The 23,114-nt window shown below is 55.5% G+C and overlaps 1 protein-coding gene across 1 annotated transcript in view; it reads left to right on the top strand.

Annotated features, from left to right (window-relative positions):
* HMCN2 (hemicentin 2) overlaps positions 1-23,114 on the top strand; it is a 150,304-nt gene that overhangs the window by 112,760 nt on the left and 14,430 nt on the right. The window contains exons 67-85 of the mRNA XM_027616876.2: positions 2,122-2,219; positions 2,718-2,984; positions 3,480-3,661; positions 4,114-4,195; positions 4,289-4,425; positions 5,030-5,171; positions 5,262-5,406; positions 6,167-6,294; positions 6,874-7,030; positions 7,767-7,888; positions 8,680-8,844; positions 9,962-10,069; positions 10,354-10,488; positions 10,878-11,012; positions 11,492-11,682; positions 12,572-12,785; positions 13,731-13,865; positions 15,057-15,247; positions 16,739-16,820. Coding sequence (XP_027472677.1) covers positions 2,122-2,219; positions 2,718-2,984; positions 3,480-3,661; positions 4,114-4,195; positions 4,289-4,425; positions 5,030-5,171; positions 5,262-5,406; positions 6,167-6,294; positions 6,874-7,030; positions 7,767-7,888; positions 8,680-8,844; positions 9,962-10,069; positions 10,354-10,488; positions 10,878-11,012; positions 11,492-11,682; positions 12,572-12,785; positions 13,731-13,865; positions 15,057-15,247; positions 16,739-16,820 — 2,816 coding nt within the window. The remainder of the gene's footprint in view (positions 1-2,121; positions 2,220-2,717; positions 2,985-3,479; positions 3,662-4,113; positions 4,196-4,288; positions 4,426-5,029; positions 5,172-5,261; positions 5,407-6,166; positions 6,295-6,873; positions 7,031-7,766; positions 7,889-8,679; positions 8,845-9,961; positions 10,070-10,353; positions 10,489-10,877; positions 11,013-11,491; positions 11,683-12,571; positions 12,786-13,730; positions 13,866-15,056; positions 15,248-16,738; positions 16,821-23,114) is intronic.

Raw genomic sequence — 23,114 nt, 5'->3', positions numbered from 1 at the left:
GAACAAAGTAGGGTGAAGAATAAATGGGAAGTGGCAGGGGAGGCTGGTGTTTTAGGGTGGTCAGTGACAGGCACTGTCAGAGAAGGTGATCTTTGCACAGAGGTGGAAGGAGTCAAGCGAGGGAGCTGGGTGAATTCCGTGGGGAAGAGCTTCCAGGCAGGGTGTTGGAACAGCAAGTTCAAAGGCCCTGAGGTGGGCATGTGCCTGTGTGTTCAAGGAATAGGATGGGTGAGATTGAAGGGAGACCGGGTGACATAGGACTTGTAAGTCCTTCAGAAGACCTAGGTTTTCCTAAGGACAGATGAAGAGCCAGTGTGTGTGTGTGTGGGGGGGGGTTAAGTAGAGAAGCCTCATGATATAACTTACATTTTTTTTAATGGTAAAATACACATAAAATTTATCATTTTAACCATTTTTTTATTAAGATTTTTTATTTATTTATTTGAGAGAGAGAGAATGAGAGATAGAAAGCATGAGAGGGAAGAGGGTCAGAGGGAGAAGCAGACTCCCCGTCGAGCAGGGAGCCCGATGCGGGACTCGATCCCGGGACTCCGGGATCATGACCTGAGCCGAAGGCAGTCGCTTAACCAACTGAGCCACCCAGGCGCCCCATTTTAACCATTTTTAAGTGTACAGTTCAGGAGCATTAAGTACATTCACACAATGATCCGACCATCACCCCTATCCATCTCCAGAACTTTCTCATCTTCCCAAACTGAAACCGTGTCCCCGTTTCCCCCCGTACTCCCCCCATCCTTGGCAACCCCCATTCTACCTCCTATCTCTATGACCTTGACAGCTCTAAGGACGTCGATATCGGTGGACTCATGCGGTATTTTTCTTTTTGTGACTGGTCTTATCCCACTCGGCATCATGCCCTCAAGTCCCCTCCACATTGTAGCAGGTATCAGAATTCCCTGACTTTTTAAGGCTGAGTAATATTCCATGGTACAGACAGACCACACCTTGTTCATTCATTCATCTGTCAGCAGACATGTGGATTGCTCCCACTTTTGGGCTACTGTGCATAATGCTGTTATAAACATGGGTGTGCAAATATCTGTTCAAGTCTCTAAATTCTTTTGGGTTGTGACTTAGGTTTTTAGAGGATCCTTCTGGCTACTGGGTAGACAAGAGACCATGGGGCCAAGGGCAGGGCGGGAGGGGGGTGAGGGGGGGATGCCGTGCGGCCTGGGTCACAGCCATGGTGATGGAGGTGGTCAGAGGTGGGAAGCAGGAGGAGTGGAGCCAGGCTCTGCAGCCCGCCTCCAGGAACCTGGAAGGCTGAGGTCCACGGAAGGTGTTTCCTGAGATTGGACCATAGTGCGGGTGGGCAGGTTGAAGTGGAGACCCGAGTTCTGTTTGAATATGTTGGTTTGAGAGGTTCTTAGGCATCCAGGGAGGGTGTGAGCCAGGTGTTTGCTACTCCACTCAGGAGTTCAGGGATATAGACGTTTGGGGGCTGTGGGCAAACAGGCGGTGTTGGAAGCCAGGACGGGCTGCAGCTCCCCCCCGCCCCCGCAAGTGTGAGTGTGGACTGTACCCCCGGCGGCTGGTATTAGGATGGGTCTAAGGTCTCAGGAAGGAGAAGTGGGCAGGAGGATGGGGAGGGTGGAGGAGGCACTCCAGGAAAGCGTGCTGTCCTGGGAGCCGAGCAGAGACATGTTTCAGGGTCACGGGGGACACTGACAAGACCAGCTCAGGAGGACTGGTCGGGGCCAGAGGGACTTCGAGAGGAGCTGGGGGGCACAGACAGGGGAGGTGACTCAGATGAGTCTTAAAGGTGAAAAGGAATGGTCTAGAAGAGGGGTGAGGGCAGGCAGGCGTCCCACTCCTTGGATGGGACAGCGCAGCCCGCGGAATTGGGAAAGCAGGAAGTCTGGCCCCAGAGGGAGGGGGGTCAGAGAAGGCAGCAGGGGCCAGGGAGTCTGGGGCTTTACTCTGGGGGCCCCGGGGAGCCAAGAAAGGGGGTTAGGCAGAGGCTGGGCCTGTTCAGGTGGGGGTTTCCGAGCTGCCTCTCTGGCAGGTAAGCCACCGGGGGACAGCATAAGAGGGACCGTTTCCATGGAGCCACCCTCCCCTCCCCCCTTTTCCCCTCCCCCCTTCCCCGGGGGGGTTCAGGATTTACCAGGTGCAGTTGGCAGATTCTGGCGTCTACACCTGTGTGGCCGCAAGCCCAGCTGGCGTGACCGACAGGAACTTCACCTTGCAGGTGCACGGTATGGACCAAGGCATGGCGGGGAGGGAGGGGCTTCATGGAGAATAAGTGCTTCGTTTGGCCTTAGGGCGCAAACACAGAGACTCTGTCTTTGATTCACTTGGCTGCTCATTCATTCATCTTGCAAGCAGCCGTTGGACACTGTGGTGTGCCAGGGCCTTACCAGGCCCCGGGATGCAGCAGGGAGCAGAGGTGGTCAGGAGGTCAGTGCAGGGAACAGCTCTGTGAAGAGGCAACCACAATCCCGGGCAACTAGTGACACCAGGGGAAGGACAGGGAGCTGTGGGAGCACAGAGGAGGGCTTCTTCAACTGGCCTGGGGAGTTCAGGGAAGGCTTCCCAGAGGAGGTGAGGTCTAAGCTGAAGACTGGGGATGAGAAGGAATTGTCCAGGAGAAGGGCGTTCTGACCAATGTGGGAACAGCCTGTGCGAAGGTCCAAGCGTGAGGGCCCCCTGGCGCGGAATGAAAGGACTCCTGCCCACTCTTTTGCCCTGCGCAGTGCCCCCTGTCCTGGAGCCCACGGAGTTCCAGAATGATGTGGCAGTAGTCCGCGGCTCCTCGGTGGTCCTCCCCTGTGAAGCCCGGGGAAGCCCCCTGCCCCTAGTGTCATGGATGAAGGATGGGGAGCCCTTGTTGCCCCAGAGCCTGGAACAGGGGCCCAGCCTGCAGCTGGAGACAGCAGGAGCTGGTGACTCGGGGACCTACTCCTGCGTGGCCGTGAGCGAGGCGGGGGAAGCCAGGAGGCATTTCCAGCTGACAGTGATGGGTGAGTCACCTGCGCCCGGCACCGGCTTCTCTGGGCCTGGGTGCAGGGTGGGCCTCCGGGGGTGATGGAGAAGGTGGTGAGGAGGTGAGTCCCCTGGTGGATCTCCCCAGGGGCTGCCGCCTGGGTGCAGGCTCTGGGGGAAAGGCAGGCTCATACGGGATGCTGACCTTGCTGCTACATAGAAGGGCTGGCTGCATGGCCCTTCATTCTCCTGGGGCTGCGCTCTTCAGCTTTGTCCCCCAGACCTTGTAAAGCAGGGACAAAGAGCCGCTGAAACCTTGGAAAGATCTGGGTCCGCTGTATCTTCCCCTCCACACTGTGTGCTTGCTGGTTTTAAAGCACAAATAATTGGCCCAGGCAAAGGAGCCCCTGGTTTCTGGTGTTCTGGGCCCCATCTGTGGTCAGCCCTGGGATGGTGGGGTGTGGGAGATGGACCCCAGGTCCCAGTGCTCTGGGCGCAGCTGCCATGGCGGACCCTGGGCGGGTGTCTTGCAGATCCCCCCCACATCGAGGACTCAGGCCAGCCTGCAGAGCTCTTGCTGACCCCCGGCTCCCCCTTGGAGCTCCACTGTGATGCCCGGGGCACCCCCCCGCCCAACATCACCTGGCATAAGGATGGACAGGCCCTGAGCAGGCCTGAGGACAGCGGCAGGGCGCTCCAGATGGAGGGCGTGCAGGTGCTGCTGGCCCACTGCTGTGGGATGGGGCTGGGGGAAGGGGCGGGAGAGGAAAAGGACCGGGCAGTACTTGGCAGTTAGGCTGAGCTCCTCCTTTGTGCGGGGTGAGCATGTGGAGACCACCCACCTGGGCCATGCCCTCAAGGGCTCCCAGCCAAGTCAGAGCCAAGGCTGATGCAGAAACCAGATAACTCCCCAGCCCAACCAGAGAAGGGCTGGTGCAGTCAAGGGGCACTTCCTGGAGGAGGCAGGCTTTGCCCTAGCCAGAAAGCGAGGGTGAGGTGGAGCTAGAGAAGAAGCATCCCAGAGAGGGCAGTGACTGGAAAGGCAGGGTGGCAGACTCAGCCAGCCTGAGGCTGCATCCTCAGTCCATAGTTGTGGAGGAAGCAGACCGGATCGGGCGGTGGGCAGGCTGGGGCCAGAGGCGGTTGCTCACCCTGCTCCATCCCCAGGTGGGCGATGCTGGGCTGTACACTTGCCTGGCCCAGAGCCCTGCTGGCGAAGTCGAGAAGAGCTTTCGGGTCAGGGTTCAAGGTAGGGGGTGCCGGGGGCGAGGCAGGAGAGGGAGGCAGGATGGGGCCTGCCGGAGCAAGTCCGTCTCTCACGCCCTCTCTGCTGCCCGCCTAGGCCCCCCACATGTTATTGGGCCCCGAGGCCCCCGCTCCGTGGTCGGCCTGGCTCCAGGGCAGCTCGTTCTGGAGTGCTCGGTGGAGGCCGAGCCAGCACCTGAGATTGAATGGCACCGGGATGGCATTCTGCTGCAGGTGGGTGCCAGGCTGGGGACCTGGGGGCACCGCCTTCTGTGCTGCTCAGGCCCCAGACCCTGCAGACTAGATCCTCGGTGCTGAGGGACGGCCTCGTGCCAGCACTTCGCGTCCCTGCTTTCCTGGTGTCCTGCACGCCTGTTATTATTGTCATCCCCATTTTATGGATGGGGACACTGAGGCAAGGCTAAGATTTACGTCCTGGCTTCTAATGCATAGCTACGTTCTTCCCGTTACACCTCCGAGCTACACATAGAGGCTGGGTGACCCAGGGCTAGTTACTGAGGTTCTCTGTGCTTACCCGGCCCCGAAGTGGGGACCAAGGATTGTAGGTCTTCTGGAAGCTCCAGCTCATGATCCAGGCATGAGCCCCCTCTGCAACATCCCCAACAGACAGAGCCCAGGGGTAGGAGGCTCGTTCCCTCCCACAGGAGCCTGTTTCCCCCAGAGGGGCATCAGGTGGGCATCTATAGGCCAGCCCAGAACAGGGCAGAGACCACTGTCCCGCCCCACCGGTTCCTTGGTCCTCCTTGCCTGGTGCCTGGGGCTGGCCTGCCCTGGCCCAGCACTAACGAGGGTCTCTCCACCCTGGGGGGCTCTATAGGCGGACGCCCACACCCAGTTCCCAGAGCAGGGCAGGTTCCTCCAGCTGCAGGCCCTGAGCACGGCCGACGGGGGCGACTACAGCTGCACGGCCCACAATGCCGCGGGCAGCACCAGCGTGGCCTTCCGTGTGGAGATCCACAGTGAGTGGCCTCGCCCCGCCCCGCCCCCACGCTGGCCCTCCTTCCAGCCGCAGGCTCCCAGTACCCACCCCCTCTGTGGCCCTCCCCCAGCGGTGCCCACCATCCAGCCAGGACCCGCCACAGTGAACGCCTCTGTGAACCAGACGGCCCTGCTGCCCTGCCGGGTGGACGGCGCCCCCCCTCCCCTTGTGAGCTGGCGGAAGGACGGAGCCCCCCTGGATCCTGACAGCCCCAGGTGAGAGCTGGACAGGGAGGGTCTCGGGGGCGGGTTCTAAGCAGAAACCCTCCTGGGCAGTTGGAGCAGGAAGGTGGCTGTGTGGCCAGCACGTGGGGGCTTCTCAGAACCCAAGAAACAGGCTTGGGGATGTCAAGAAACTCGGGTGGCTGTCTGTCTGTCTGTCTGTCTGGTTTTGACTCTTGGTTGCTCATCTCTGTTTCTGTGGGAGGGGGCTTCATGCTTCTCTCTTTGTGTCTTTCTCTCAGGTCAATTTTCTACACCTTCCACTAGGGACATGGCAGAGACAGCCGCCTGGTCCCCTCTGCCCCCAAGTTATAGCTTCTGAGTTCATGCAACCTGCAGAGTCTAGAGAACTGCCTGATGATCCCAGTTCCGAGGGTGGAGCATTCCACTGGTCCAGCCTGAGTCTAGCTGGTCCAGCTCATCCCCAGTCCTGCTGGCTGGGGTGCAGTCCAGATGTGGCCCCAGGAAGGGACAGTCCTCAGATCTGGGGGACATGCTCAGAAAGGGTGCTTTCTGGATGCTGCTGCCTGCTGACTCTTAGGGAGAAGCTGGGCCCAGGTGGGAGCATGGGAGGCCGCCACAGCTGCCCATGGCTGTGACCTCCTCTGACCTTGGCCTCATGGATGCAGGACTCCAGAGTTAGCACTTTCCTAGCAGGAAAGCCAGGGGCAGAGGAGACACCACCAGGGTCCAGCCCCTCCAGGGGCTTCCCTCGGCTGCTGGTCTTCATGGCAACCCCCTGCCTCCATTCCAGGCTGCAGGTCCTGCCCGAGGGTTCCCTGAGGATCCAGCCTGTCCTTGCCCAGGACGCCGGCCACTACCTCTGCCTTGCATCCAACTCTGCAGGCTCTGATCGGCAAGGCCGCCATCTCCAGGTCTTTGGTAGGTAGACGAGGGAAAGCATGTTCCTTGCCTTCGGCATCCAGCCCCTGTCTGGGCTGGGTCCAGCTTGGTTTCTGGGTTCATCCTTGCTGTCAGGAGCAATGGTTTCTCAGTGTTCTTGACTATGAAGCCTATGAATAAAACTTGCGACCACGCATACTCAAAAGGTACATATTTATTTTATGCGGATAGCACATACACTAAATACGATACTGTTGTATTGAATATGCACAGATAGAAAACATTTGAAAGGATAAGGTTCAGAATCGCTGTACCAGACGCTCTAATCTGCTCTTCTCGTTCCAGTGGATCCCCTTGGTGGAGGCCACTCTGCTGGGTGCTGGCCTTGGGCAGGGCTGATGAGGAGTGGGACCCTGAGGGCTACATTCAGGGAGAGGTGGTTAGGGGGCCGCCAACCTGGGGGGCGAGCAAAGGTCCTATCACCCCAGATTTGGGAGCCTGTTGGAAGATTCCTGCAGACTGTCTCCTGTTCTCCCCGCGAGGATGGGTAGATGATGGTGGAAAAAGCCCCTGCCTCCATCCTGCACCCTTGTCTCCTGACGACTGCTGTCTCCCCAGAGCCTCCAGCCATCACCCCTGGCCCCTCCAACCTGACCCTGACTGCCCACACCCCTGCCTCACTGCCCTGTGAGGCCAGCGGCTCCCCCAAGCCCCAGGTGATCTGGTGGAAGGATGGACAGAAGCTGGATTTCCATCTGCAGCAGGATGCTTACCGGTATGGAGCTGGCCCTTGGGGTGGCACCATGAGGTGCTCAGGGTGGGGAAGGGGGTGCCCGTTTCACGGTGGGGAGCCCAGTCAGAAACAAGGCAGGGAGGCACTCGGGTCCTGAACATAGCACCAGGATCTGTGTCCCAACCTCAGGGGTCTAGAAGGATCTTCACTGAGATGCCCAACGGGGGGTTTAACACCATTACAGTTGCTGGGGCCTAACAATGTCGATACCTGGAGGCCTGAGTTCGGCTAAGCCCAGATACTCGTCTCTCCATTTCTCAAAGGTAGCTGATCATGAAATGACCCCTGGGCACATTAAAGGAGTCGATTCACCAATTAATTCTCCAGATATTTGCTGTGTCAGGTGCCGGACCATCACGGAGCTTTTGTCTAAAGCAGGTGCTCAACCAACACGAGCTGTTCTGATAAGGGACTTGGATCTGGTCGCTATTACAGAATTTGTCAGAGCTGGTGATTGCAGAAAACATACAGGGTAATAGAGAAACACAGGGATGAAAATTAAACTTGCCTACAAGCTCAACAGCCACATCTTTAAGAATAGAAACTTCTAGAAGAAATTTCTAGATTCAGGGCTGGGGAGCAGATACCAGAGGAGAAATCAGTCATGAGATATCCAGTCTCCTGCATCCAGATTGCTGGGCAGGCAGGTCATAGCTGGCTGGGCTCAGGTCAGCCAGGCCCATCGCTTAGCAGCCAACTGTCTGTCGGTCTGTCCCAGGCTCCTGCCCTCCAATGCCCTGCTCCTGGCAGCTCCCGGCCCCCAGGACTCAGCCCACTTTGAGTGTGTGGTGAGCAATGAGGTGGGCGAGGCCCGCAGGCTCTACCGGGTGACCATCCACGGTGAGTTGGAACAGGAAGAGGGAGAAGATAGGATGGGGGTATCACCTGCATCTCCTGATCCCGCCTGACGCAGCCCTGACTCCAGCACTGTTCCTGGCACGTAGGATCTCTCAGGAGAGTCCTCTCCCCAATCCAGATTATTCTAAACCCCAATCTGACTTTGTCATCACCCTGGTGAAAATTCCTCCCTTCACGGCTACCCACTGCATTCAGGATAGAATGCACAGGTGTCACCTGGGTCCGCAGGGTCCTGTGCATGCTGGCCCAGCCAACCGCCCCCTCACCCCCAGCTTCAGCTCACCCCAAGGCCTACCTCACTCTGGGATCCAGTCATGCTGCTTAGCTTTTAGTTCCTCGCCTCAGCGCCTTTGCATATTCTGTTTCCCTCTGCACATGCCATTCCCTCTGCTCTGAACACTTCACCCTTCACCCAGCGGACGCTTGCTCTTCCTTCAGATCTCAGGTTAAATGGCACTTTCCCTGGAGACCTTCTCCGGCCTCCCCAGCTCTGAGCTCCCACTCTTGTGAAGGCTGTCTTGTGAAACACTCCAGAGAGACCTAGCTGGTATCTCTACAGAAAGCAGTTCTTAACTATACCCCAAAGCCCAGCAAAAAATACTTCCCGAGTGAGTGTTGTGACCTCTCTCTGTCGCCCCTCCCTCCCTGGCCCTTCGTCACTGATGTCACCTGCGTCTCAGTCCTCTGTTGATAGCTCTCATTCACCTGGCCCCAATGACTGTGGGGTCCGCCGTGGACCTCGGCAGGGCCTCAAGCCTTGTATTGCATTACAGTACCTCCCACCATTGCCGACGACCAGACAGACTTCACCGTGACCAAGATGGCGCCCGTGGTCCTCACATGTCACAGCACGGGTGTCCCGGCCCCGGTCGTGTCCTGGAGCAAGGCAGGCACCCAGCTGGGGATGCGGGGGACCGGCTATCGTGTTTTGCTTTCGGGTAAGTAAGGGTGAGCCACGGAGAGTGGAGACCGGGGGGATCGGACGGAGGGTACGAAGGCAGACCATTGGAGCCAGGTGGGAGAGCCAGATGGAGCGTCCTGGCCTGGCTCTGCCGTTCCCTGCTGTGTGACCTAGGGGAACCCCTCACCCTCTCCGGGACTCAGTATCCCCGCGTACGTACTAGCGTGTTGATGTTCATCAGTGGTCCCCTGATGTTAGTTGACAGACCGGTGCCGCTCCTCATGGCAACGTAAGGAAAATAATAGCTACATGACAGTTTTCATAAAGCTAATTTGATCTCATCCGAAAGATTTTCCGTTACTCTGAAATTACACTTTTCTTAATATTTTAGTGTTAGACGTTCCTCTCTTTCACGAAATCAAGGTGATAGTAGATGGGTGCTTTTGAAATGTCTTTGCCTGTCAAAATTAAAAGTTGGCAACTTTATGGGGATTTTCCAAATTACATTTATCTGTTAGCTGGTGAGCCAGTGAAATCCTAAAGCCTGAGCACCACTGGCCAGATCTGCGGTTTTCAAACTCTTCCAAAGCAGTAGAACCCTTTCTTCTGACAATCGGTTATAGGGAAGCCCATCACGTAAAGGAAGTTGACATTCTGGTTCCATCTGGGGCTGGGGTGGTCCAGGAATCTTAAGATGGTGTTCACTGAGCACCCAAGACTAAGAAAGACAGGGCAAAGGGAGGACAGATGAAGCAGTAATCTGGGAAGGCTTCCTGGAGGAGGCGAGTTTTGAGCAAAACACGGCAAAGGTAGCAGGGTGAGGGCCCGTGGAACTATGGGTGGGCCAGGGATTCTAGGCAGAGTGGTGGCAGGTCCTGGAACATCACAGCCGGAAGTTTCTAGAGACCACCCTGTCTGATTCCTCGTTGTACACATAGGGAAACTGAGGCCCCAAGAGTGGAAGGGACTTGCCCACAGTTATGCTCCAGACAGGGAACACAGACAGGCCTTGAACCCAGGTTTTCCCATGCTGCTTACAAATGGGCAGGGAGGCAGGTGGAGTGGCCTGCAAGAGAGACACCAGGGTGGAGGTGGGTAAGGGACGTCTGTCCCGGGTCCCCTCAGCCCTCTCCATGCCCCGCTGCCACCCGCAGGTGCCCTGGAGATCGGGCAGGCCCTCCCCATCCACACCGGGCGCTACACCTGCACGGCCCGCAACTCTGCCGGCGTGGCCCACAAGCACGTGGTCCTTACTGTGCAGGGTAAGCGTCTCCTGGCAGGTGGAGGAGAGCTAGAGGCCAGGTAGGGCTGGGTAGGGAGGTGAGGACCCCAGGTTCCAGATGCCCAGACCTGCCTCTGATCTGACTCCCCAGTGGGATTCCTTGGGAGAGAAGAACTGGCCCACTGGAGTCCTCTGTGCTGCGATTTCAGGAATCCCCTGTTCCTTGTAGAGGCTCCTCTCTCTGGGGCTCAGGGGCCCCCTGGTGGGAGGGGCCTGGGCATTAAAGGTGTCCCCAGGGACCTCTGCAGCCCTGTCCCCTTGCAGCCTCCCCCGTGGTGAAGCCTCTGCCCAGTGCGGTCCGGGCTCTGGTGGCAGAGGAGGTGCTGCTGCCTTGTGAGGCTTTGGGCATCCCCCGGCCAAGCATCACCTGGCAGAAGGAGGGGCTCAGCATCCCTGCAGGTGAGTCTCCTCAGCACCAGCAAGGGAAGAACCGTATGGGCCTGGGATCCTCCTACCTGCCCGCAGGGAGGGAGGGGGTAGTGGTGGGGGGGAGCTCTGCAGACCTGCTGGGAGGACCCAGAAAGTCCATGCGTCCGCTTCACCTCCTGCCCACCTGTCTCAGTTCACCAGCCAGAGCTTGATGATCTGAGCATCCCATGGCAGAGTTGGCAGGCTGGGGGCTGGGGGGGCAGCCTGGCTGGGCTCTGGGGCTCTGTCCCCCTGAACCCTGTGATCACAACGAGGCACTTGCTGCCTGGTCAAACAGAATAGCCAAGTGGCCCTCCTGCCCTCCTCGGTGGTCCTGCTGCTGCTGCCACCAGCCCCCGATTTCCTCCCCACTAATCCAGGAGCAAATACCCAGGTCCTACCCACCGGACAGCTGCGGATTATCCATGCCAGCCCAGAGGATGCCGGGAACTATTTTTGCCTTGCCCAGAACAGCGCGGGCAGCGCCGTGGGGAAAACACGGCTGGTGGTGCAAGGTGGGCCCAGGGAAGGGGGCTGAGGCGGACCCCAGGGGGCTAGGGCCTTCGGCATCCCTGCATCTTTCCCTGTCCCAGCGTGGCTTGTATTCCAGAAGGAACTGAGGGAAAAGCATCTTCTCCCATTCTGTGCTCAATGTCTGCCTTTTGACCGTAGCTCGGGTCCCGCTGCGTCCTCTGACCTGTCATGAATCATCCCTCATTCATCCCTCATCCCTCGATCATCCTCCAGTAACGAAAGCCATTTCTGTCCCCTTAGCCATTGTGTGTACATTGGGATCACCCTGTCACAGCTTCACCAAACCCAGCCGCCCCCAAATTGTCCAGAGCATGGGCAATGGCCTATGACAGAGGTGGTGGAGGCAGCAGACGGGGGTGGCGGAAGGGGCGAGGGGGGACGCCGACTGCCTGGGGCACTGGAGGGGGCAGCCCAGCCCAGCCCAGCCCCCGTCCCCACGTGGCCCTTCCTCTCCTCACAGTCCCGCCCCTGATCGAGACTGGCCTCCCTGACCTGTCCGTTACCGAAGGCTCCCATGCCCTCTTGCCCTGCTCGGCCAGTGGCAGTCCTGAGCCCAGCATCACCTGGGAAAAGGACGGCCAGCCCGTGTCCAGAGCCGAGGGGAAGTTCACCATCCAGCCTTCTGGGGAGCTGCTGGTGAAGAACCTGGAGGTGAGCCTCCGACCCTGTGTGGCACGAAGGGGAATAATAATGACAACAGGAGCAGAAAACCTCTGCTGAGCAACCCCCTGTTTGTCATGTTCTGTGCTGAGTGCTGTGCAGCTTTTAATCCCAGGGGTATTATAATCCCCAAGTACAGATGAAGAAACTGAGGCTCAGAGTGTATCCAGCTTTTGCCAAGAGGCAGAACCAAGATTTGAACCTGGACCTCCGTGGCTAATTCCTGAGGGACAGAAGGAGCCCTGGACGGGGTGGGGCGGGGCACAGAGATGACTCTGTGTCCCCAAACTGTGCCGGTTTGTTGTCCACCCTGCTTTGTTGCTGACCTGAGTCCAGGGCGTGGGTGTGATCCCCACCCCACTTCCCCAACAGCACTTAGATTCTATAATTACAAACGGGCCTCTCTCTGGATGGATGGGTGGCGGCTCGGTGGGTGCACCTGCTGGGGGGTGAGTCACAGGGTCCTCTGGCCTTGCCGCACAGAGAGCCAGATAGCTTGGTGAGTGCACCAGCCCTGGGGCAATGCCCCACGAAACGTCTCAGAGCTTGGCTGAGTCCTCTCTACAAAAGGCACCCGACACGGGGCCTGTCTCAGGGACGTTGGGAGCATGGATGAGCTGGTGCAGGTGAAGTCCCGAACAAGGGGTCTGGCACATCGTGGGTGTTGTTACCACCGTGCAGTCAGGGCTTGGATGACTAGGAAGGCTGCAGGGGGGCGCAGTGGTGAAGCGGTGAAGCAGAGCCATTTACTGGCTGTGTGACCTTGAGCAAGCCCCTTCACCTCTCTGGGCTGCATGCTCCAAGGGAATTTGCGGGAGAAGGAGCCCCTAGGAGCTGCGGGTGGGGGCAGTGCTCAGGCTGACCCCTCCTCTGCCCACAGAGCCAGGACTCTGGGACCTACACCTGCGTGGCCGAGAACGCCGTAGGCCGCGCCCGCCGCCGCGTGCACCTCAGCGTCCTGGCACTGCCCGTCTTCACCACCCTGCCTGGGGACCGAAGCCTGCACCTTGGGGACAGGCTGTGGCTTCGCTGCGCGGCCCGGGGCAGCCCTACCCCCCGCATTGGCTGGACCATCAACGACCTGCCAGTCACGGGTCTGGGCCTCCTGGGAGTGGGTGGTTGGAGACCTGGGACCCTGGGAGGAGGGCAGACTGGTGGGGAGACCCAACCTCGTGGAGAGGAAGACAGTGTCAGGTTCTGGGTCTCCAGACTTGGCCCTGTGCAGGGGGGAGCAGAGCAAACACACGTGTGGCCGTATGTGACGGGTCACATGTCAGACCTGGCAAGAAGCCACCTGCGAAAAAGACTCAACCCGGAGACCTCAGGGCCGGGAGGGGGCTTGTGTTCCAGCCCAGCACTGCTGCTCCCACTGTGGGCCCCTGGGAAAACTCCTTTCCTTGGGGGCGGGGCTCTGTTCTCTCATCTGGTCCCCAGGTGATGTTTAGAGAGGCACAGGGCCTGCACAGGACACAGGATATATAGTAGGTGCTCAATAAATGTCTGCTGAATTGATGAATTGCTGAGCCCCCTCCACTGCAAAGGGATATTTTCAGACGCTCCTAAACCGGAGTCCAGGTGCTATGAAATGTGCTCAGAAGCTCCCCTTTGTGCACCTGTGAGGAACGCTTTGCCTGGACCCCGCCACCTCCCGGGGAGGGAGTTTGGGGGAGTGATTCAGCCTCTCTGAGCCCAGCTTCTTCCTCTCGAGGTGGAGATAACAGGGGTGCTGAGGGTGAGCTGGTTTAATGCGGGAAGTGCATGTTAATAGGCCCCCAAAGACCTACCCTCGCCCATGCAGCCAGCTCACGGCGCGGACTTGAAAATAGAAGTCTGGTTCTTCCAGCGCATCCCCTACCGTGGCCTGTGCCTGCCGTGAATGGGTCTGACATGGTCAAGCTCCCACCCTCGGAAAGAGACACCTGTTTTCATGTCTTTGCTAAACACCTGCTGGGTACCCTGGCCTGAGTGAAGTATTCAGGGCAGGAGGGGTCCCTAGCACCCTGGACTCAAAACCCTCCGGGGCATCTCTTTTCTACCAGAGGGGGTGTCTGAGCAGGACGGAGGCAGCACACTGCAGCGGGTGGCCGTCACCAGAGAGGACAGCGGGACCTACGTCTGCTGGGCTGAGAACAGAGTGGGCCGCGTACAGGCTGTCAGCTTCGTCCACGTGAAGGGTAGGGCATGAGCCTTGTGGCCTTTCCTGAGCTCTCCGATGAACCCGATGTGTTGGTTTTTCTAAGAAATAGACCTCCTGACCTCTAAACTAGTAACCCTCCACCCTGACTGTGCCTTAGGATCTCCTGGGGGACTTTAGAAAATGCTGAGGCCCAGGTTCCCCCTCTGACTCCAAAAACCAGCCTCTCTGGGGTGAAGCCCCAGCATCAGGATTTCTTATGTTCCCCAGATGAGTTGGCTGCAGGTAGAATGAGATCTGACCAATTGGCGGGCAGCACCGCCCTCAGGGGCATGGGGCCCATGTAGAAGGAGGGCACCGGGGCCAAGGAACCCCGGCAGGGAAATGCCTGAAGCTTGCCAGCCTACCAGTTGTCCCCCACAGCCCTGCTCCGTCAAGGGCAGCATGGTAACCCTCCATGATGCCGTGACTTAGTTTGCTTCCTTTCAGGATGGGTGGGGTGGAGCTTCATAGAGGGGAATGAGCCGCCCAAGGCACCAGGACACAGCTGCAGCTGGTTTCAGCCTCAGGAAACCAGCAAGCCTGGAAACTGACACCGGGCAGCCAAGAGTGGTTTAAGATTTGCATGGGGGCGCTTGCATGGCTCAGTCGGTTAAGCGTCCCACTCTTGATTTTGGCTCGGGTCATGATCTCATGGGTCGTGGGATCGAGCCCTGCATTGGGCTCCACGCTCAGCACAGAGTCTGCTTGAGATGCGCTCTCTCTCCTTCTCCCTCTGCCCCTCCCCCATCCATGCACTCAAATAAATAAATAAATAAAATCTTAAAAGAAAGATTTGCATGAAGCGAGGATCAGGGATGTCTTAGTGTTGCTGTGTCCAACCAAGGTGTCTTAATGGTCATGCAGTCTTTGTTTCCCAAAGTCCCTGGCAGGTACTCTGCAGCTGGGGCAATCCATCCATTCGAGCAAGTATATGACACTCATAACACTACCTTCTGTCCTGTACCTGCGTCAGGCATCACTAATCAATCGCAGCACTATTCCCACTCCATTTCAAATTGGTGTTCCCAGCAGTCTATTTCACTTGACCCGTGACGTGGAAGTTGTCTGCCGTCCCTGATGTGTTGACTATTCACAGTCATGCTGGGCCAGCAGGAGCCTCTGGGGATGGGTTTATGGGAGAGGCTGAGGGAACCGCCTTTCTGACATTTTGTCTGATGTCATCTTGCAGAAGCCCCTGTGTTGCAAGGGGAGGCCTTCTCCTACCTGGTGGAGCCTGTGGGGAGCAGCATCCAGCTGGACTGTGTGGTCCGTGGCACCCCAGCGCCTGACATCCACTGGATCAAAGATGGCCTCCCGCTCCGGGGCAGCCGACTCCGGTATCGGCTACAGAATGGCTCGCTGACCATCCGCAGGACGGAGGCAAGGCGGGACCCGGTGCCTTGGGGTGGGGACTACCTACAGCCTTTTCTGATGGCTTAGAGTTCTTTAGGTTGCCACAGTCCCCTACAGTCTACAAAGCACTTTCCCACCCATGACCCAGATTCTCTCTGCCACTAACTTGAGTAACCTCCAGCCTGTGACTTTTCTCTCTGCCTCAGTCGCCCTGGCCATTCAGTGGGGCTAGTAGTTGTTTCGACCTCATAGGTTTATCGTAAGAAATCAGTGGTATGACCCATGCCAGGAATTTAAGAGTGACTGGCTGGCCCCTGGGTAATACCAATAAATGTGATTATTAACAACCCCATGGCACAAAGTAGACAAGAGTGCCCCATTTTACAGATGAAGACACAGGCTCAGAGAGGCCTATGACCAGTAAGTGCCCAAGGCAGGACCCCATCCCAGCTTTCCTGACTCCTGTTCTGTGCTGTTTCCAAAGCCTTGAGCCCTGGGGCAGCCCCCCTCACCTTCCCAGTGGTCATGTAGACATCCATAATACTGTCCTGTCGGGCTCTTCTTAGGGGGCCCTTGCTTTCGCCCACCATTTCGCCCACGGGCTAGGCCCTGGTAGATACTTTTGCTCTGATGAGCATGATTTCCTGTCCAATCTTAGCGGCCGTGATCCCCATTTTAGCAATGGGGAGATGACGTGTACTCATATGGGGACACGGCGGTGTATTTGTAACGAGTCCGGGACCATCCCCAGTGGAACCAGATTTAGTCCCATCCTGATCGGACCCCCAAATCTCCACTCTTACCTGCATACACTGTGCTGCCTTCGCAGTCCCCTGGGAGCAGCCTCCATCCAGGATATCACCTTCTGGGTGTAGACGGTGGCCTCAGGCTGCCCCCCAGCTCCCGCTCCTGGTGGCACTGCCGCTCAGAAGTGAATCTGAGCCGTGTTCTTCCCGGGCTTCCTCACCGGCCATGGTGGTGGGTATCCTGTAGAAAGAGCTTCCCTCTCGCTAAGCTGGGAAAACACTGTAAACCATCTCCCCTCTGGAAGGCACGCGGCACACGCCCGCAATAAAAGCCCCGAGGAATCTTGCAGCCAGAAGTGGGTTGTTGTCTGACTCAGTGTTTCCCAAACTTACTTCACCACGGAGCCTTTTTTCAAGGAATCCCTAGTAATGTGCCATGGAGTGATGATACTTCATTGTACCCAGTTTGGAAGAGGGGAATCTAAATCATGCTTTTGCAGTGTGTGGCTCCGCTGAGGGGAGCAAGTCCACGCCCTCAGTCACCACTGCCCCCCATGTTCCAGATGTGAAAGGGGCTGGATTTTCTTTGGATGTCTGTTGACGAGTGGCCGCGGAGGCTCTTCTGATGAACTCCACGAGCCCCCGGCTGGTTTACGCTCTAAGCTCCTCTGGTTAGACGGGTCTTACTCCAGTCCCCTGTTTCCATGCCCCGAATGGCCCCCTCATCCTGCTCTCCTGAACACCACGCACCCCCTCCCATGCCCCCCTGCAGATGGACGACGCCGGCCAGTACCAGTGCCTCGCAGAGAATGAGGTGGGCGTGGTTGAGAAAGTAGTGATCCTCGTGCTGCGGAGTGAGTCTTGGCCTCCCCCTCGCTTGGGCCCTGGGTGGGTAGGGACAGTGTCGGGGGGGCGCTCGGGGGGGGGGGTCCGAGCAGCCGTGCTGAGGCTGGCGTGGTGCGTCCCAGGCTGTCTGGTCAGAATGGAGGGCAGAGAGGCAGTTGCCACAGACTGGGAATTCTCTGACAAATATTTATCAAGAACACGCAATTGAGGTCCCATGAAGATCCAGGGACCCAACAGCCAGGCCTGGGCAGGGGGCCCATTTATTCAAACTCACAACCATCCACAAGATCACAGTCACAGCTCTTGGATTTGCCAAGTAGCTGGTAGTTTGCAGAGCACCATCTGAGCCCCAAAGTAACCCTGCGAAATCGTCTAAATAGGGATTTTGAATAAAACTTTTTATTGAGGATAAACACACATAAGGAGAATACAATGTTATAAGGGTACAGCTCAGTGAATTTTGTTTTTTAATCTTTTATTTATTTACTTACTTGGAGAGAAAAAGAAAGAGAGAGAAAAGAGCACAAGCAGGGAGGGGCAGGGGGAGAGGGAGAGAGAGACTCTCAAGCAGGCTGCATGCCCAGCGCAGAGCCCGACACAGGGCTCGGTCTCACGACCCTGAGATCAGGACCTGAGCCGAAATCAAGAGTCAGATGCTTAACTGACTGAGCCAGCCAGGCACCCCTCAACAAATCTTCATAACATGAACCCACCAGGTTAACTTGCACCCAGAGCAAATATTAGAAAAATGGAACACTGCCGGCTCCCAGCCACTCCCATCATATCATACCCCCTTTCCAGTCAATGCCCCCTGCCCCCAGGTGACCCCTGTCCAGAGTTTTGCCTTTAAAAATCAGCTTGGGGTGCCTGGCCGGCTCAGTCGGTAGAGCATGGGGCTCTTGATCTGGGGGTCGTGAGTTCGAGCCCCACATTGGGCATAGAGATTACTTAAAAAAAAAAAAAAACAGCTTCATTCAGATATATAGCACAAAATTCACCCATTCATACAGTGGAATATTATCCACCCTTTAAAAAGAAGGAAATCTGACACCTGCTACAACATGAACGGAACTTGCAGACCTCAAGTGAAATAAGGCAGTCACCAAAACACACTGTATGACTCCCAATTATATGAGGTATCTAGAGTTGTCAGAGTCATAGAAACAGAAAGCTGATGGGGGGGGGCACAATGGAGAGAAGTGGGTGAATGGATCTAGAGTTTTGGTTTTGCAAGATGAGAGGGTCCTGGAGGTGGGTGGCGGTGAGTGTTGCCCAACAGTGTGAACACACTCCGCTACTCAACACTATACTTCAAAATGGTTAAGATGGTAAACTTCATGCTATATGTTTTCTACCACACTTTTTTTTTTAAAGATTTTATTTATTTGTTTATTTGAGAGAGAGAGAGAGAGAGAGAAACAGCATGAGAGGGGAGAGGGTCAGAGGGAGAAGCAGGCTCCCCGCTGAGCCGGGAGCCTGATGTGGGACTTGATCCCAGGACTCCAGGATCATGACCTGAGCTGAAGGCAGTCGCTTAACCAACTGAGCCACCCAGGCGCCCTACCACACTTTTTAAAAAAATGAAAAAATTCACCCATTCTAAGCCTGCCGTTAGCGATTCTTAGTAAACTTAGAGCATTGTCCATCCATCACCACGATCTGTTCCTAGGACATTTCTTACCACTCCAGGAAGCGCCCTCTGCCCGTCTGCTCCCGCCCCCAGCCCCAGGCAGCTGCCAATCCGCCTTCTGCCTCTGTGGGGACACCTTTCTGGAAACCTCATCTAAGTGGAATCCTGTGTATTCTTCAGTTCCGAGTTCTTTCACTCATCAATGTGTTGTTCGCAGTTCATCCATATTATAGCACCTATCAGTGCTTCATGCCGTTTTATTGCTGAACAGTATCCATTCATCAGTTACTAGACAGTTAGCTGGTTTCTGATTTGGGGCTGTTACAAATAATGCTGCTGTGAACATCGGCACGCAAGTCTTCGTGTGGATATGTGTCCTTCTTTGTCTGGGTAGATTCCTAGGAGTGCATCCCTTGATATAGCTAACTTTTCAGGAAACCACCAAACTGTACTATTTTGCTCTTCTTCTAGCAGTGTATGAGGCTTCGGTTTCTCCACATTCTCGCCAACTTTTTTGTTGTCTGCCTTTTTTATTCAGTCATCCCGTGGGTGCAAACTAGTATCTCACTGTGGTTTTCATTTGCATCCCTCTTAATAGCTAATGATATTGAGCATCTTTGTGTGTGTGTGTGTGTGTGTGTGTGTGTGTGTGTGTGTGTGTGTGTGTGTGTACAGCCCGTTCATGTGTCTTCTCTGGGTAAGTGTTTTTCAGATGTTTCGCTCATTTTACAATTGGGTTGTTTGTCTTAGGAATGAGTTCTGAGAGTTCTTTATGTCGTCTGGATACAAGTCCTTTATCAGATACGTGATTTACAGATATTTCCCTCCATCCTGTGGCTTGTCTCTGCATTTTCCTATTGGTGCTTTGGAAGAGCAAAAGCGTTAAAATTTGACAAAGTCCAAATTTATCGATTTTGTATTTTATAGACTGTGTGTTTGGTATTAGAGCTAAAAATAATCTTTGTCTAGCCTAAGGTCACATTCTCCTATAAGGTTGACAGTTTTCATTTTGACATGGACGTCTATGATCCACTTTCACTTTGAGTTAGTTTTTGTGTGAAATAAGTTCCTTTTTCTAAATTCCTTTTTTTTTTTTTGCATATGGATATCCAATTGCTCTTTACAATTTATTTAGATCTTGGTTTCCTCAGTGATGTCTTATAGTTCACAGGTCTTATCCCTCTTTTGTTACATTGATTACTAAGTATTTTATTATTTTTGATGCTATTGTGGATGGAATTATTGGTTTGATTTTTGGGTTTTGCATTGCTCATATACAAAAATCCAATTGATTTTTGTATCTCGATCTTAGAAACCTTGCTGAATTTGTTTTGGAGTTCTGGTCATTTTTGCTAGATTCCTTAGGAGCTTCTGTAGGATTTTCTACAGGAGTAGAGACAGTTTACCTCTCCCTTGCCACTCTGGATACCTTTCATTTCTTTGCATTGCCGCATTTCATTGGTTAGACCCTTGATGCAAGACTGAGTAGAAGTGGAGAGAGCAGACAGCCTCACCTTGTTCCCAGCTGTAGACAGGGAGCATTCCGTCTTCCACCATTGAGTATGATGGCAGCTGTGGGGTTTTGCAGGTGCTTTTTATCAGGTGGAGGAAGTTTTATTTTCTATGTAGTTTGTTGAGAGTTTTGGTCATGGACTGCGGGGGTTGGGGGTGATTCTGGTTCCAGACAAGACGACGTAGATGTGCTTCTCCCTACTCCTCCCACTGCGTACGGCTGAACACCTTGGACGTTACAGAGAAGACAAACATTGACTCTGAAAGATAAAGAAGGATTGACTAAGGATCTTGGGACCTGTGGAGTGACGATGCAGCAGATTCCCCCGTTTCTCTTTTTGCCTCGTGTATCCTGGGCAGGATGCTTGCTAAGGGACCAAGGGGCCCTCACACACACACACACGTACAGAGAGCCCTGGCAAAAGCCTGCTCTCTCTTGCTACAGGACCAGGAAAGGAACAGCATAGCAAGATGGAAAGCTCTCCAGTAATGACCACCCTAGTCCAGCCAAACCCTGTGAAAAAAACTGAGCCCCACCCCAAGCCCCTTCAACGAAGACCAAGTGGGTGGGGAGCCTACACTTCTGCCTGTGCCCTCTATCCCGAGCACACCTGTGCCCCCCTGGGGGAAGTGGAGTCAGGTGAGGCCAAGTGAGGGGCAATAGCACGTGCTCCCCCAGCCCCCCAGCCAGGGTGACGTCGGCGGAGAGAAGTGGGAACTCTGAACCCCCATGCCTGCCCGGGAGTAGTGGGGCACCCCTCGTGTTCTGGGGTGCCCGCGGAGGCCACGTGGGGAAGCTGGATTTCTACTCTCACCTGGTAGCAATGAAGCAGCAGAGGAGGCCTGCTGGGAAATAAGAAGCAGAGGCTTGTCATGCTCAGAGTGTTCGAGATGCAGCTGAAACTCACTCGTCTGATCAATAACAAGGAAACTCTCAACCTGAATGGGAAGAGCTGATCCACAGACAGCGATGGACGTTGGAATGATCTGACAAGGATCTTAAAATAAGCGTCGTTAAGAATGCCTGGCTGAGCAATTAGAAACATGCTTGAAACAGGAGGCACCAAGAGGGCTGCGAAGAACCAAAGGGAAGTTGTAGGACTTAACTGATAATAAAATGAAAACTTCAGTGGGCAGGTGTGGTATGAGGGGGGCAAAAGAAAGAATTAGTGGTTTTGAAGATGTAACAATAGAATTTACCTAGTCTGAACAACAGAGAGGAAACAGACTCGGAAAAAAACAAGGAGCAGAGCCACAGAAACGTGTGGGACGAAGCCGAGATCTGACAGGGTGGCGTCAGAGTCCCGGAGGGAAAGGAGAAAGGGGTGAGGAGTATTCAAAGAAATGAGAGCTGGAATTTTGCAAAATTTCACTAAAGCCCTAAGCCCACAGATTCAAGAAGCTGAGCAAAACTCAAACAGGATAAAACCAAGGAAATTCTGCACCGGAGACACCACAATCGAAGTTGCTAAAAATTAAGGGCGAAGGAAACTAAGGCTCCATCCTCCATGGATGCATCTGCACGTGGCCGTGGAGTGATTCAGAATTCAGGCAGTTTGGGAGTGGCCTCGACTTTGACTCTCCCTGCCCCCCACCCCCTTCCACCCCTGGATCCCCACACAGGTTCACATGGTCCGTGGAAGCCAGGGATGTGCAGAGAGCTGATCTGGCCTTTCCAGGGCTCCCTCATTTCCTGGCTCTTCTCATTAAGCTTCCAGCTGGCCCCCTGCTTTCCTCAGGCCAGCAGAGGTGCCAGGTCCCCATTTGCTTCCTGCCAGTTCTGTCCCCCAACAACACACCAGTCTCTCAGAATACGCCTGCATCCTCGCCTGCAAATCAAGCCAGTCCCTTGGGATAGCAAGAGCTGGGGCTTTGGGAGCCAGCCCTGCCCCAGCAAAACCACCAGGACGACCACGGTGGAGTGGGGGTGGGAGATGGGTGCAGTCCCAGGCCCCACACCTCCACCGTTCTCGCCCGAAGTTCTAGAAGCTTCTCACGGAGAAATGATGCTCAATTTGTTGTTTGCCTTTCATGGACTTCGAGAGCCCTGAAATGGTTGGTGTGGATAATTTTGTCAAGTTTTATGTTTGTTTTTTGGGAGAGCGGACTTGCTGGCCTCTTCACGCAGTGGTGGCCAGCGTTGTGCTCCTGTTTATTTCTGACCTTTATTTAAATGAAACCATATCGTGTGTGCTCTCGTGTCAGGCTTCCCGGGCACAGCACTGTGTGTGAGATCACACGCAGAAGGCCTTCATCCATTCTCGTTGCTGTATGGTGGGCTGCCGAGTGGATACGCCATAGTTTGCATATTGCACCGCACTTCCGGGCAGTTATGAACAGCACTGCTTCCGTATTCTAATGCATGCCTTTGGTGGACACGCATACACGTTTTTTTTTTTAAAGATTTTTAAAACTTATTTATTTGAGAGAGAGTGAGAAACAGCATGAGAGGGGAGAGGGTCAGACGGAGAAGCAGGCTCCCCGCTGAGCAGGGAGCCCGATGCGGGGCCCTATCCCAGGACTCCGGGACCATGACCTGAATCGAAGGCAGTCGCCCAACCGACTGAGCCGCCCAGGCGCCCCCGCATGCACGTTTCTGTTAGGGTATCGATCCAGGAGTGGCTGGGATATACAGCAGCCATACGTTCCGCTTTAGGAGATCCTGGCTCAGAGACCTGTGAATGTGATCTTATTTGGAAAAAGGATCTTTGCAGACATGATTAAGTTAAGGATCTTAAGATGAGGAGGTTATCTTGGATTGTCTTGGTGGGCCCTAAACGCTATCACAAGTGCTTTTATAAGAGAGAGGCACATATCTCTTATATATGGGGGGGAGGAGGAGGGGGGAGGGGGAGGGGAGGAGGAGGGGGAGGGAAAGATGGAGGCAGAGACTGGGGGGACACAGCCTCAAGCCAGGGAACGCTAGAAGCCACCAGAAGCTGCAAGAGGCAAGAAACGGATTCTGCCCTGCCGCCTCTGGAGGAGGCAGGACGCCTTGACGTTACCCTGTGAAATAGCTGTGTTTGGACTCGGCCTCCAGAGCTGTGAGCGAGCAGACTATTGCTGTTTTAAGCCCCGGCCGGCCCTTCTCCACATGCTGTGCACCTGTACCCCCGTGTGTACGAGCTCGCCTCACCCCCATCCTCACCAGCGCTGGGAG

This window comes from Zalophus californianus, chromosome 13, assembly GCF_009762305.2.
Source record: "Zalophus californianus isolate mZalCal1 chromosome 13, mZalCal1.pri.v2, whole genome shotgun sequence".
In the NCBI taxonomy this organism is placed as follows: Eukaryota; Metazoa; Chordata; class Mammalia; order Carnivora; family Otariidae; genus Zalophus; species Zalophus californianus.
This window is presented reverse-complemented; position numbering and strand designations above follow the sequence as displayed.